The sequence below is a fragment of the Pteropus vampyrus genome, unplaced genomic scaffold (genome assembly GCF_000151845.1).
Source record: "Pteropus vampyrus isolate Shadow unplaced genomic scaffold, Pvam_2.0 Scaffold238, whole genome shotgun sequence".
NCBI lineage: Eukaryota > Metazoa > Chordata > Mammalia > Chiroptera > Pteropodidae > Pteropus > Pteropus vampyrus.
The window spans coordinates 859,838-875,412 of record NW_011889019.1 but is presented as its reverse complement, the minus strand read 5'-3'; the positions used below and the strand labels follow the sequence as shown (position 1 = coordinate 875,412).

The window sequence follows — 15,575 nt, the reverse complement described above, 5'->3', positions numbered from 1 at the left end:
TCAGGAAGAGTAGAAGGAGTTTGATGCAGGATAGATGTGAACAAATTCTAGAACTCTGTAGAGTTCTGAAGCTACTTGGGGGACCCTCTGTATGTCTCTGCTGGGCCAGGTGGTCCCTCTTTTTTCTCATCTACCTTTTTCTCTGTTGCTGAGCCTGGTGCTTTGCTGAGTTCACACAAATGGAATCAGTATGGCCAGCCTCCCTAACTGGGGATATAAAATGTGGTCTCATTTCTTTTGTTGTAAACCCAAATTACAACTTGGCATTGACCCCTCCCCAGATCTAAACTTGGGCCCCTCAGTAGGGCCCCCAGTTATGTAGATAATTCCCCAAGATGCAGCCTTAAGGAGGTCCCGAAAGAAGTTTCCCTTATCCTTCTGCTCTGCCCTCCAGCCTGTCCTTTCTCTGCTCCACTCCTCCATGCCAATGAAAATACTCCACCCCCAGGGCCCAGCTGAGGCCAGCCTGCAACTACTGACAGTACATTACCAAAGATTCAGGGACAGTGGAGAGGAATTATGTCATTGAAAATGGTTAGCAATGGCCCTGGTAATGGCTCCTCTCAGAGGTGAGGACCAGACCCAGCCTCAGCTTCAGGGCCACCCCATCATCCCTACATCCCTCCCCATCTCTCCACCATTGAATATTTCTCAAGTGTGTTTATATTCTTCAGGACACTAGCTCCTAACAGTCATTAGACCGAGAAAGAGAAAGAGCTCCCTAAAATCCCTAACTTCCCATTCCTTATTTGAGACTCTCCCTTTTTCCAGAATAATGAAGAGTAGGAATGTCTACCCCCTACCCAGTAAATCTACCCCACATCCTTGGTGCCCAATGGCAGTCAATAAACAACTACAGCAGAACATCAGCATAGGTGGGTTATCGGCCTTAAATTAACTCTTCGTGGAGGATGCTAACTGGCCGGGCCACATGGAGTTTCTCTGACAAGTTGTCCTTTCATCCTCTAAACTGCTCCATCCACAATGAAAAGTTTTGCAGCATGTGCATTCTAGATCCTTACAGAGCCAGAGGACATTTCTTCCAGATTCTTCATGATCAGCAGGATTTTACAGGCCTATGCATAGCTTAATTTTGTACCACTATTTATATTACCTAATAGAAGGCCTAGCTTCCAGAGTCAGGTATCTGCATTCAGGTTGATGGGAAATCACAATTTTCTCCGAGAACAATGGCTGTGTACAAGCTTTACATTTTGTTAACTAAAGGGCCTGATCAAACAGTTTTCTCAGAACAAAGGAAAAGCTTGCCTGAAAGGTGAATTCAAATATCCTACTCTTTCAGGATAGAATCATGTGAAATTACACACACACATGCACACATACACACACACACAGGTATATACACACATATATACACACACAAATATATATATACACACACATATATAATTTTAAGTCAGGTTATTAAGAAAAAAACAAAACATGATCCAATACTCCATTCCTGTTAATATTTTTCTCTATATACATACATAAAACCAATAATAAAGGTGATATACCATGCTATGAAAATTCAAATAATATAGAAAAGTCTTCGTTGTAAAGTAAAAGTCTCCTTTTTATAAAGCAGTAGTGCCACCCCCATCCTGAGCCACCAGATCCTCACCCTACAGTTGATTGATCTGTGCCCTGTGCAAGGTGCCCAGCCATAAGGACTGGTAGCGGCTGGATTCCATCCTTGTCTGTTTGCCAAGCCGTGCACCCTGTCATTGGGCAGTATCCATCCAGGAAAAAAGGGGTACCATTTTCTAATTTGTGTGAAGGCACTTCATTGGCTTGGAAAACAACCTTTTAATGACTTCTTGCGTATCTTTCTAAAAAGGTATGCACATACCAGCACATATGTATGCATGTCCTTTTTTGCCACCAAAAAAATATGCTATACACTATTCTTAACTGTCCTTCCTACTTTGCTTTTCTCCTCCTTTTGCATTTTTGTTTACCAATATCTCTTGGGGATTTTTATATATCAGTAATACAGATGTATTTTTTTTTTTTTACAGGGTCTGTGGTATTCCATCATATAGCTTTATCAAAGTTTATTTAACTAGTTCCCTTTTAGTGATTCATGGGTGTTTAGGTTGTTTCCAGATTTTTTTAGGGGGGAGGCAGGAAGGATTAGGGTTATTACAAATAACGCTTACATGTATATAAATGGATAGCTATGTAATGGTATAGTTTTATGACCATGTTCATAAGGCAAATTCCTAGCAGTGGATTTCTGGGTCAAAAAAGCATGAAGGTTTTAAATTTTGATAGATATTGATTGTAACAATTTGCATTCCCAAGAATATCTGTATTCTCGTACCCTCATTAACCCTGGGTCTTAGCACATGTGTTAAGTTTTGCCAGTCTGATAAGCAGAACGTATCTCACTATTAGTTCATCTTGGATTTATTTCAATATAAGTGATATTAAATATCTTTGCATTGGTCTGTTGCCCATTCGTAATTTTTTTTTTTGTTAGCTGTGTGTTCACATCCTTTGCTCATTTTCCTACTGAACTGTTAATCTTTTTTTTACTGAGTTGTAAGATTTCTTTGTAAATCAGAACATGTAGTCCTGATTATTATTATTATGTGTTACAGATATTTCTTCCAACATGTCATTTCTCTTTTGATTTTGTGCATATTCTACAAAAGTTTCAAATATCTATGTGGTCACATCCACTAATCATTTTTTCTATGGCTTCTCTGTATGTGCAATTTTTAAATGACAATAATTCCAGATTCTACTTAGTAAAGTTAGCAAAAAGAATCTTGGGCCTGATATCAGCCCATAACATGTCCTTCAAAGTAACCCCATCCTTACAATGTGGATGCTCAAAGAACAGTAAGTGATGAATAGTGAGGCTTATGGTAGGATCACAGGATTTTTCATCACATGTCTCCTCAGACAAACAGATCTGGGAATCAGAATTCCTCTTTCCAGCCTGAGAGTGGCCCTGACATGTCCCAATAACCACATTCTTTACAGAATCAGTCACACTCTCCCTTTACTCCGGTAGCAGATGGTCAACTTAATTAAATGCAATACAAGCCACGCTGTTTGGGGTTTTATTGTAGTGCTCCCCCTTTTTAAACCAATCTAGTTATTAACATTTTATTTAATTTCACTCTTACAGGCAGCTTCAAAAGATGGTCCATGACATTAAGAACAATGAAGGTGGAATAATGAACAAAATCAAAAAGTAAGTTAGACTCTATAGCACTAGATGAGCACTTATTCATATAAATAACATCGATGTCAGTCTGTGCTAAGTGAAAGAAAACAAAGTTCTCTGTTATCCTAGTGAGCAGTTGCAATCTCTTTAGCATGGAACCCTTTCTTACTAAAGTCCATAGTGGTCAGATCCACATTCAGGAAACATGGTGAGTGACCGGGGTGGTGCTTAGGGAACTTTGCTTTTTCCCCCCACAGCAGGAAGGGTGAGCTATGCCATTCAAGGTGCCTGGAAAACATCAAAATGACATTTATAGAAGCAGGAAAATCAGCTTCCAAAACCATTTCGCCAACGGCCACAAGGATATGGTTGGAGAAATCCAGAGGAGACATTACAAGAACACAACACTAGCTTCTTTAGCATGCCATACTTGCTTCCTATATTTTGATTTCTGCTTTCAATTTTTTGCCTTAAATGGTGATTTCAGTTGGCACTTGGTAGGCTAGAATTCTAAATCTTCCTGCATACCAAAAACTCTTAAGATTTTTTTAGGAGAATAGAAATTGTACATACCTGCATTTGACATTCAAAATCTAAGTCAAGAGGAAAGAGGAAATGTTATCCTGTTAAGTTTTTATTTAAGCATTTTTTTAAGAGAGTAATACACAACAGGAAAAAAAAAAATCGAAGAGTTCAGAATTGTATAAAGTCAAAATCTCCCACTTCTTCATATCCCCAGTTTAACCCGCTCCCCAGAAATGGACATTGTCATGAGTGAGTTTGGTATATCGATCTATGTATATATGTTTACACACATGCATACATACACTGATATGCCATAATACATACCTATATATGCATACACTTTCATCATGAATGGCATCATGCTACATAAACCATTCTATCAATTTGCTCTGTTTGGTGGTTTTACTTAATGCCATATCATGGACATCTTTCTTTGTTGGGATGTGAAAATAAACCATATTCCTTTTTAAACAGCTAATTAATAGTCTACTATACATGTATTATTATTCATGTAACCAGCTATATATTGTTGGACATTTTTTAAATGGGGTGTGGGAGTTTACACTGGCACGACATTTTTGGAGGGCAATTTGATAATATAAATTTTGATTACATCAAAAATTTGTCGCCATTTCTTTCAGCTTAATTGTCATAAATAATATTTTAATAAATACTTTTCCAGATTTTGAGTATACGAGAAAGTTAAATTCCTGAAATGAAACTTCTGGGTGGAAGGATTCGTGCCCTCAAAATATTTTATTAATGTTAGTAAATTGTTTTCCAAAAATTTTGTACCACCAATAGTGTATAAAAGTTAATTTCCTACCTCTTCAGAACAGAGTATCTTCATTCTTTTTGTTTTTTTCTAAACTTAAAAGTAAGAAATCACTTTTTGTGGTGTTTTTAGACTATAAAATGTGAGTCTCAATATGTATAAGTGATCATCATAAAACAGTTAAAACAATCTTCCACTCATGAGACCATGGTCATCTCATAGAGGAGGAGAATTTGTTTTCATGTTCTACCCTGTGATTGGGAGAGGTGTGTGATCATTTTCATTTACTATTTCTGATACATATAGAATTTCATTGAAATGAAAGAACCTTGCTAGTCACTGTTTTAACCACTAGCAATTCTAGATCAATTAGCTCACAGTTTTACAATACATTAGTTTTCTCAATATTATGAATCCACTGTATAAAATGTCTATTCTGTGGTCAATCATACTTACAGCAGCCATGGAGCTCAATTTTTTCCAGGTAGTTTCTGTTGTATTATACCCATGGTCCCCAAAAACACTTTTATTTGGCAAACCATGTTTCTTCTCAACTTGGAAAATATGGATTCCACAGTCATTACCCTGGGTGAAGTCAATGCCCTTTGGTTCTAAGTGACATGCATTTCTTAGCTCTCATTCATAGTCAGGCAACAGGTGCCACTTTGAAAGGAGGAAGCACGGTTGAACACACTGGTTTCCTAACACAAGACCGTGACAGAGTTGTCACTGGTTCATGGCAAAATGAGAAAATAAGGACCTTGAAGTGTTGGGGGTTGGTGTGCAGCTGCTGGCTGCCTAGTGTGGCGCAAACCACACCTTTAATTTCTAGTTTGTGTTCAGTGACCAACAGTCATTTCTTGTGTCTGTCGTTTATTCTGAGATGATGAGCTTCATACCTTTTGGAGTATTAAAATATCCTTTCTTTTCTTTTATGAAATGATGACAATATTGAGTAATAGTTGGTTTGTGCTTTTTGAAATTTCACCTGTCCATCTATAGACCTGGCACCACACCCAGTTTTGTTTTTGCTGTTCTTCCCTACAACTCCTTTGGTCATCTCTCTGGACCTCATCATAGCTCTAATGGTAATATCTTCCCGGCACACTCTCTGGCTTGCTATGAGAATTGAAGGAAATAACAGAGCCTTTGGGAAAACAAAAAGCAAAGTTTCTATGCAAATATAAATACTGTTATAAATACTGGTTTATAAGTCTTGTTTTTTGTAATCAAACACGAATTTCTGAACTGATTTTTCCCCCAAGAAATATGGTTTGTATGTAATGATTACCTCATATACTCCTTCTAAAGGATGTGATATTTTAGTAAATAAAGGCTACTAGATATAGGCTTTATTTATATATTTTTAAATTTTTAATTAAGTAAATCATTCTTAAATAAAATGGGTAGCTATTTTTAAAATAACAATTTACTATAAACCTTACCTATCTCAAATAATGGAGGGGGAGGCGTTGTCAGTACTTATAAAAAGCCTAAAATTTGGGATACATTTTTAAAACGTAATTTTAATTATCTTTTTTAATAAGTGAGGAAGGATTGTGAATATTCAGAACATTTTATATGTGCATGAAGATACTAAAGTAGTTTTGAAAGTGCTTGAAACAATTCAACTTCTGAATAAGCTAAATATCACAATCCCCAACCTGGAGACATTTATTGCTCACTTATTTAGCATTTTTTTAAACCATTTCCCATTTGCCGTGAGAATATTCACCAACGGCACTTGGAGCTGCAGCATCTACTCTGACGTAACTGGCAGATTACAGTCTTAACCAAAAGTTTGCCACAAAATATCTCGCCTTTATTATTTTTTTCACATCGCACTAGCATAGCGATAGTTTTTGAAAACAAATGACATCATTCGATTCATAGCTTTCTGTTTTTAGTAGTATAGTGGTATCCCATGTACAAAATATAATAATTCTCGATTGCTGAAAATGTCAAATCCTAGAAAATGTAGCATTCCTACTTGCAATGTTAACATTGTTCTCGAACAATTATTAGCCGAAGATTCATTTGATGAACCCGATTTATGTGCATATTTCTGTTACATTAGGATTAGAGACAAGTTCTGTTTAGAAATAACTCCAAGAACAGTTTTTATATTTTATTTTTACATTGAAACCCAGTCAGATTTGCTTCAGCCTGAAAAAAACTTGTTTATGTATAATTAAATTAAGGCTGACAGAGAGCTGCACTTTTTTTCTAAACGGGAAATGGGTTAAAAGTGCAGAAATAATTTGAGTCCAACCTACAACTGAAGTTCTCATTATAGCTATTTTTTCCTATCATTTAAAGCATTTATTAAGTTATTTATTAAAAGAGAATTCACCTTCTCTTACCGTCCTATTGACCAATCAACATTTATCTTCCTTGAACCTCTGAACGCAGTGCTTACTAGTATTCTGACCTCTTAGAGCCCTTTCTCAATTTGACTTTACCTTTTCCAAGTCACAGCCACACTGTGCACTGATGAGATGGGGAGAGGTGGGAAACCTCTGATTAATGACTTTGCTACATTTTCAATATATTAAGTTTTTCAATGTGATAGGTCCAAAAGGAGCCATTATTCTATTAGTTACCTATTATCTCTATATCTACTTATATTATGGGCCGCGACAACAGTTGTCTTACCCACTGACCATTTGTCTAATGGTTGTCATCTACAGGTTGAAAGTCAAGGCACCTCCAAATGTTCCTCGAAGAGACTATGCCTCTGGTAAGACTATTTCTAAAATACTTGGACTTTTGATTGATTTAATGTTTATATTTACTTCTTGAAAAGGGAACTATGTTCTACTCATATGAAAACAAAAGGTGCCCACCCTAATTTTAAGAATGACCAGATCTATTGGTCATTTGACTATAGTGGTGATGTGGTAGTCCATTATCCATCCATCTATTCATCCATCCATCCATCCATTCATCTATTTATCAAATATTTATTAAGCATCTTCCATGTGCCAGGTACATACAAGGTCTTAGGTAGAAATACAGTGCTCAACAAGATAGCTCTAACTCCTCACTCACAGAATTTATAGTCAAAGAGGGAAGATAGATGATATTAAAAGCAATTACAATTCGGTGTCATCAGAAAGCACAAAAGTCTGTGGACGTACCCAGCAGCAGTAGCTAATCTAATCTGAAGTGGAGGATGTGGAGAAATGGGGAAGAGAAGACTTCTTGGACAAAAAGATACTTGAGTGGGGGAGGACATGGGAATAAATTATTGATGGCACATGGTTACTCAACCCCTTCTGAGTTTAATGCTGCAGCTCCACTCCAGTTAGAATCAACTTTGTCAAGGAAGAGGAGCTAGTCTTGAAATTGATAGCATTTATGGCAGTGGTGAGCTAAGTAAATTATTCAACATACTTTCCTTTTCTAGAACAGATGCCTTGGGAGGATAGGTCTAAAATCTTTCTCTACTGGCTTAAATGTAAAGATTTCCTGGACACAGACAGAGGGTAAAAAAAAAAAAAAAGAAAGAAAGAAAGAAAAGGTACTGTTAAGTACCCAAAGCTTTGATGGGAAAATTATGGAGTCGTGGAGTCTCAGATTTAAAGTCTCAGAGGTCATACTATCTAACATCCAGTCCAATGCTTAAGCCTAGCCCACCACTATACCACAAACAAAGCCCACTTTCTGTTTGGACATTTCCTGTGATGACCTCCCAAGTCCAGTCAAGGACAGACAGCCCTTGCAGGATATAGATGTGATTAATTTCCTGTGGCTTCCATAGTCTGTCTTGATGGCCACACAATACAAGTCTTTACAGAAAGTGAAAAAAGAGTCGTTCTATGCAACTTCAACGATATAATTAAGAAGTTAGGTCATTTGAATGACCTTCAGCTGTTCCACACATATTGTGATTAACTCAACAAACATTACACGAATGTGTCCTGTATGATACTCAGTGTGCTAGAGATGAAGTAGGGAAAAAAATATAGTCCCTGACCTTAAGGTGCTTAATGACTAGTGGGGAGTCAAATAATAAATGAGAATGACAACAGGTAAATATAAATTAGTAAACATGGTAACTACTATGAAGGAAAATAGCAGGCACAGTGACAGGCGCACTGTGGGGTGGGGAACAACTTAAGTAAGTAGTCAGGAAGGTCTCTCGAAGGCAGTGACATTGAATTTCCTGTCCTGGGGGATGAGCTGGAACTTTTGCACTTTGTAGATGCTGGACACAGATGTTAGGAGCTCAGAGACAATTCTCAGGAACCTATGTAGACTGATATATCTCCTTTCCAGACAGATATCTCCTGATGATCCCCTCATATTAACTGTGTTCTCACTCATCCCCTTACCCAGCCCCCTCCTTTTCCTGTGTTTTTCTTGGGCAAAAGACAGGTAGCATTCATTTATTCATCTTTTTGCCTAACCCACCCCACACTGGGGGTCATACTCGATTCCTCCTCTTCCTTCTCCCTCTGTTAAAAAAATTAATCTCTAAATCCTATTAATTCTGGCTTTTAAGTGTCTCTCAGATATTTTTGTCTCTCTAATCACATGGCTACAGCTCAGAACTTTGTCGTCTCTTGCTTGTCCTAATAGGAAAACCTTTAAGTAATCTCTTTAATTCCTAATCCTTGTGGTCCTCCCAATCCCCACCAGAGAATTGTTCTGAAATAGCTTTGCTTAAATATTCTCATAGCTCTACATCATCAAGGAGAGGAACTGCGAACCACTGAGCCTGCATACAATGTCCTTCAGTGTCTTGCCACAAACTGGCTGTGCAGCTTTGGACAACTCACTCTCCTCTCCTTCTCTGTATCATGCAGGGACTGAACTAGAAGATCTGTCAGGTTCCCAGCAATGCTAATACTCTACGCTCACACAAATCATTAGAGCCCAGGGCCCAATGATGAAACAAGCTTATCCCAAACTTCCCTGGCTTTAGGAAGTTGCATCTTTCAGTTTGTACTTAATCTCTCTTGGATCTCAGCAGAGTCTTCTCGGCCTTTGCTACTTCAAGTGCTGTCTTTAGTCTGCAGCATCAGCATTACCTGGGCGCTTATCAGAAATGCAGAAACTCTGCCCCACCCTACAACTGAGGAATCAGAATTTTGCATTTTAACAAGAGCTTTAGAGATTTGAATGTATATTAAATTTGAGAAACCCTGCTATAAACCACTAACTCTGTCCTTACTGCTTCTCCCAAATCAAAAGACAAATCCATTGAAGTTTCAGGATCTTAGAAATTCATCCTACTGTTTCACAAACCAAAAGGGACTTGTCTAGTCTCCTCCACTCTTACACTCAGTGCCCGGAAAAGGTCCTTTTGGCAAAACCACCATCACCACCTGCAGTTAGTACCGCCTTTACCATTTCCCTCCTCACCACCAACTCATGTCCCAGGAGCATTTCCAGCTGCTTCCCCTGAGCCTCGGAGACCCTGAGCAGTTACAAGCCCAGGGCCTCAGAAACCATCCCTGTCAGCTCTTCCTAAACCCAGGGGTCTTCAAGGACCTCAGGGGTCCCAGTGCCTGGAGACCTTAGCCCACCAGACCTCCGCAGCCCCAGAGCCAGTCAAGTGCCCCTTGGAGGCCTGTGCAGACTTGGTCCACCCAAGGCTCCTGGAACGGCCCGACCTTTATCCCCCAGATGCTGAGATTATGTCCTTTTTCCAGTCCCGGAAGCAAATGGTTTCCCCACCCTCTAAGCCCTGCGAGTATGTTGACCTTCAGAGCACAAAGGATGGAAATGGCGAGCACCCCCCAGAGGTCAGCAGAAGAATCACCACAGTCCCTCCTCTAGTTCGACTACAGAAGGAAAAGGCTTGAACTATACAAAGAACGGAAGCCTGGATCTCCTACAGATGCAGATCAGGCCAGGGTGAAATCTGCAGCTTTCAGTTCAGACCCAGCAACCCTGCTTTGTCTCTGAGGAGGGACCACTGCCTGCAGGGACCTCATGGTCCACTGAACAAAATGTATTAAACACCAGCAGCTGGCATTCGGGAAGGGAAGATATCTAAAACATGTTGTATTTACTCTGGACCGGGCGTTAATCTGAGCTCTTTGCAGAGATTAGCTCATTTACTCTCTCATTAGCACCATTATGTGGAAATGACTATCCCAGTTTCCCAAATGAGGAAAAATGCACCTCAGGAACATTAAGTAACCTGCCCAAGTTTACTGCAGCCACTAAAAGAAATCCACCCAGACTCCATTCCACTGTTCCTCCTTTTGACGCAAGCTGAAATGGTTACACTTTTCTGGGGCATTTCTTATTTTTCTGAAGGCCCAGAGCCTCTGCCATTAACGCAAGAACCTGCTTTTCAGTTTGAACAGCCTCCTGTACCTTTGAAGTCTAAGGTCTGGCTCACTAGGGAGGAAAGGGGAGACCAGCCGTAGTGCCCCCAGAGTCTGCTGGAGTCGTTGCCGAAGCTATACTGGTCACTCCACACTGTACTCCATACTCAGCTCCATACTCACTACACACCATACTCAGCTCCCCACACTAAGTCTGACCGCTGAGAGGTCAGAACCGAATAAGGCCTGGGCTCTGATATCCAAGGGCTGTTGTGATGTCCCCAGGAGGTCCACCTTCTCCCACCACTGATGTTATGCAGGGAGGAGAACAGAGCAATGGAACGGGGTGGGGAGAGGAAGGTACTTGCACAGGGATTCTTCGGTAAACACCACAGAATTATAGGATACGTACAACACCCCTTTGTCCACGAAAGGAGTGACACGTAACACTGCTTTTGCCCCCTGCCCTGGTGTCTTTGGTGAAGCCAGCGTTCACTTGGTTTTCTGTCTCCTCGTCTATACTCTTAACTGGTGGGACCAGCAAAGCTGACATGGGGAGAGCTGATTCCACATCAGTCCTACTTCATGGAACTAAGACTAGAGGAATGAAACTTGGACTCAAAGGTATTTTAAAGCCTAAAAAGTCCCAAAAGATCACCCCATCCAAGCTTTTCATGTTAGGAATAATAGGAGACCAGAGAGGTAAAGTGACTGCCCAAGGTCACCCAGTTAGGTAGGTGATGACTAAGCCAGGACTATGTTGCCCATTCCTGCACTTCTGAATAGGAGGGCCCCCTTGTTCACAGGGCTCTGGGTAGGGATAAATAAACCTATCGACAAAGGGAATTCTAAGAAGTATTTAGACTCAAACCACCTCTCCCAGCCAGCCTGGCTCGTGCCTTGGCCTCAGCTCCCCACACTAAGTCACATCCTTTTCTCCTCTCAGGGCATACCCAGTGGGCCTGTCCACTTACCACCTCCCCTGCAGCCTCTGTAGTTCTGCTGTCTGTTCTTTCCCCGCGTCTGTCCTAACCTTCCTTCCTGCTTTCCTCCCTGCACCCACTGAAGTCCCATCATTCCCTGCATCCCACCACCAGCCCTAGAAGAGGAGAAATGCGATGACCCAGTGGCCCAGGGCACAGCCAGAGCAGAATCAGGGCCGCAATCGAGGCTGTGTGTCAGACATGCTGCTGTGGAGTGCACCCCTCAAAGCCCATGGCTGGAATGCCGCCAGCACTGACCCACGGTCTCTGGTGCTCCTGATGACCCAGAACTAAGAGGCTAAATTCACACCCTCACCTTCACCTCTGCACTCAAACTCTTGCCACAGAGCCTTACACTGTCCTTCCACCATACCCTCCCCTTCCCGAGACCCCCAATCTGGTTCAGCCTTTATCTCTTCATGGCTAAGTTACTCGAACACCATCCTTGCCAGTCTCCTCATCTTTATCTTGTCAGTGGTACCACATGGCTGGCCATGAATCTAGCTTTGTTTTCCCTCTCGGCATATTCTCCTATGACTCTCCAGTACAGTTCATTCATTCTGCTCACCATCTGTGCCTGAAGGATGCCCCCTTCCATCCCTCAGCTAAGCCCTGCTTCTGGGACTGACACACAAGCCCCTTTCTCAGCAGATGGAAGGAAGACACCCTCCTTCATCCTCATCCTCTCACCCAAGTCCTGCTTATCCGTCAAGGCCCAATTAATCCCACTTCTGACACACAGCCTCATGTAACCTCTCAGCTGTCACTGAACGCATCCTTCTCGAACCTTCCCAGTACCTGGCCATGATTCCAGGTGCTGGGACACTTATCAGGAAATTTTACATTGCCCTGGTGTGTCTTCAGTCTGAAATATGACTGTTCTAGACTCTAGGTCTTTTACTACTGTTGTACAAGTGGAGAAGACCTTAGACTTTGGGGTCCTTTTGGCCTGGGGTGCATCCCTTTCCAGCTTTACCTCTTTTAAGCACTGTGTAAACCTAGAAAAGTTTTGTAACTTCCTAAAGCCTCAGATTCCTGATCTGGAGATAAGATTACCCCATCTTTCAGGTTATTATGAGAATTAAAGAGAAAGTAAATGAATAGTAATAACTATTGTTTTCTGAGTCTTTACTATATGTCAAGTACTCCTCTAAGCATTTTCCATATGTTATTTTATTTTCATTTTCTCAAAACCCTATGATATAGGTACTACTACTAACACCCATTTTAGTGATGAGAAAGTTGAGAACAAGAGGTTAAGCAATTTTCCTAAAGTCATACTGCTAGCAAGTGGCAGAACTGGGATTTTAAATAAGGAAGTCTGACCCCGGGTCCCAAGCTCAAAACCCTGTATGTCTCGGCCTAGAGCAGACACTGAGATGGAGCCATCGTGGCCATTCTCACATGTCTCAAACTACCAGGCGCTGTGCCCACAGGCCTGGGAGGGCCACATGAATCATAAAACCAGGGCCAGGCAAGGGGAGGAGTACCTCTATTGTGTGGCGTGGGATTATGACACAGTCAGTGGAGCATTAGCCCCAAACCAGGTACATGACACAATAGGAAAAGTTTTCCCTGACAAGGAGGTCCAACCAGCATCTCAGCTTCCTGGCAGGAGTGTGCAATCCCACACCCCAAATTAAACTACCCAGCCCTTATTAACCTTGAACTTACCCTCTCGAAAATCGTACCCACTACACTAGAGGCTTTCTTGGATTCATGTGTTTGTGGTAGCCATACTACATGGTAGCCATTAGAGTAAAATAGAATCGATTTTATTTTGAGAATTTATTAAGAATTGTTAATGCCCAAGATAAAAATAAGTAACATTCATACAGCATTTACTGCATGCCAGGCTTTGCAAAGTACTTCACATGTTTTATTATATTGCTTGATTCTCATAAAAACATGAGGCAGGCACTATTTGTATTCTTGTTTTACAAATTAAGCTTTAAACAGTTAAAGTTCTGCTTTATTGCCAAGCAGGTAGTAAAGAGCAGAGTCAGAATTTGAACCTGGAAACTTGGCTCTAAAACCACTATCGCACACTTTGAGAGGCTCCCTGAGATGCTGGAAAACCACCCACTACTGTGGATATTGTGCTTTTCAGTCTGGACAATGGCCTGCAAGGTTGTGACTTTATAAATATGATGTTGTGAGTTGTCTGTGAGACTAGAAGATGGGTAGCTGGAGGAGGATGGGGCACCATCAAATAATCTTTATCACATGATATTTTTGTCTCTTTACCTCCTTGATGTGCCACAACACCTGAATTGGGTCATTCTTGTTTCTCTAAAGTTTTATCTGAATGCTCAGTGGAGGGCCAGGTGGTTCACAAATTTCAGCTGCAGGAGCCAACAGATAGCCAGCCCTCCAATCCAGCCCTCATACTAGCTAACCAAGTGGCCTCAGACAGATTTTGCAACTTCTCTTAGCCCCAGTTTCCTCGACCGTAAAATAGAAATGATAATGGCACCTACTGCGTAGTACTATTTTGAAGATAGATGAAGAAATACATTTATAACACTTAAGCTAGTACCCAGCATATAGGAAGTGTTCAATAAATAGCACCTATTTTTATTATCTTAATTTTTATTCATTCGACTCATTTATTGGTTCGTCCCTTTATTAGTGCAGGAATTACAAATGCAGAATGCCATCCAGATACAAAGGTCGATTAAATAGGCCTTGCTTTTCAATACAGAGTAACACAAACAAATTAACTGGAGCACAGGGAAGAATGAAGCACATCTGACATCAAGGTGCCGGCAGCATCTAAGGGGGCCCAGAGGAAGGAGTAATGGGTTAAGACCAGAGGGACGGGGGAAGACTTTACGGAGGAAGTATAACAGGGATTTCCATGAAAGGAGGAACACGGGCTAGGGGAACAGCATGAGCAGAGCAGAGAACTATCAAATGTGCAGGATGGGAGAACAAGCCTTCAGGAAAGTGAACACGGGAAACTACAGCAAGAGAATTCAACGGAGGGACAGGAGGTAAAGGCATATGAATGTGTTAACACAGAGCCTTGACACTATTCCATAGGGAACCACTGACGATTCTTGAGGTAAGAAACATCATGATCCAACCATTAAGAAAATAACTAGAAACAGGAGGAAGGACGATTGGAGAGGAAAGAGCGGAGACAGGAAAACTAGTTAGATGGCTGCTGTAACTGATCATAAAGTGGACCCCGACTCACTGAGAAGGTTCAGCAGCTAGAGTTGGCTAAGGCAGGGCAGTGTGTTTCATAAAGCCATTTTACAAAGGTTTCTATTTTAAAGGTTGAAACAAAAAGATCTTGTCACCTTAAGTGTTGATTTTCAATTATCCCTAAACTTAAGGTACTAAAAATGTATTCCCCCTCTGTGCCAGCTATTGGTATATTGGGAAGAGGACTTATTTGCCTATTCTTCTACAGTTTCTTGGTACACCCAAATTGTTGCAGTATACCATAATTTTGTATAAGTCAACTCAAAAAATAATTTAATAAGAATTATTTTTCTGTTAATGTCAAAGTCGGACCCATTATTTGGCTTGTAGAACGAAGCTCCTTCTTAGCGCCTATCGTGTTTATCCCAAGGGATGCCATTGCTTAAAATCTGGCCACTCTGATCCAAAACCTCCTTCCTGCTCCCATTTCATTTCCTCAATTCCTTTCCCTGTGCCTCTGCGGTAGCCAACTAGAGCTGGAGTCAGTGGTTTACTGTGGCAGGGGGTAGAACCACCCCAAAAGGTTCTGTTGAGGTTCTGGTTGATTCAGGGGCTATCCTCTGGGCCCTCTAGTAGTGTCTTCTCAGTGAAGTGGAAGGGGAGCTGGGACCCTG

General features: G+C 41.0%; 1 protein-coding gene across 1 annotated transcript in view; it reads left to right on the top strand.

The window, feature by feature from the left end:
* Window positions 1-15,575, top strand: part of BLNK (B cell linker) — a 73,245-nt gene that overhangs the window by 20,213 nt on the left and 37,457 nt on the right. Inside the window, exons 2-3 of the mRNA XM_023519840.1 lie at window positions 3,143-3,208; window positions 7,172-7,221. Coding sequence (XP_023375608.1) covers window positions 3,143-3,208; window positions 7,172-7,221 — 116 coding nt within the window. The remainder of the gene's footprint in view (window positions 1-3,142; window positions 3,209-7,171; window positions 7,222-15,575) is intronic.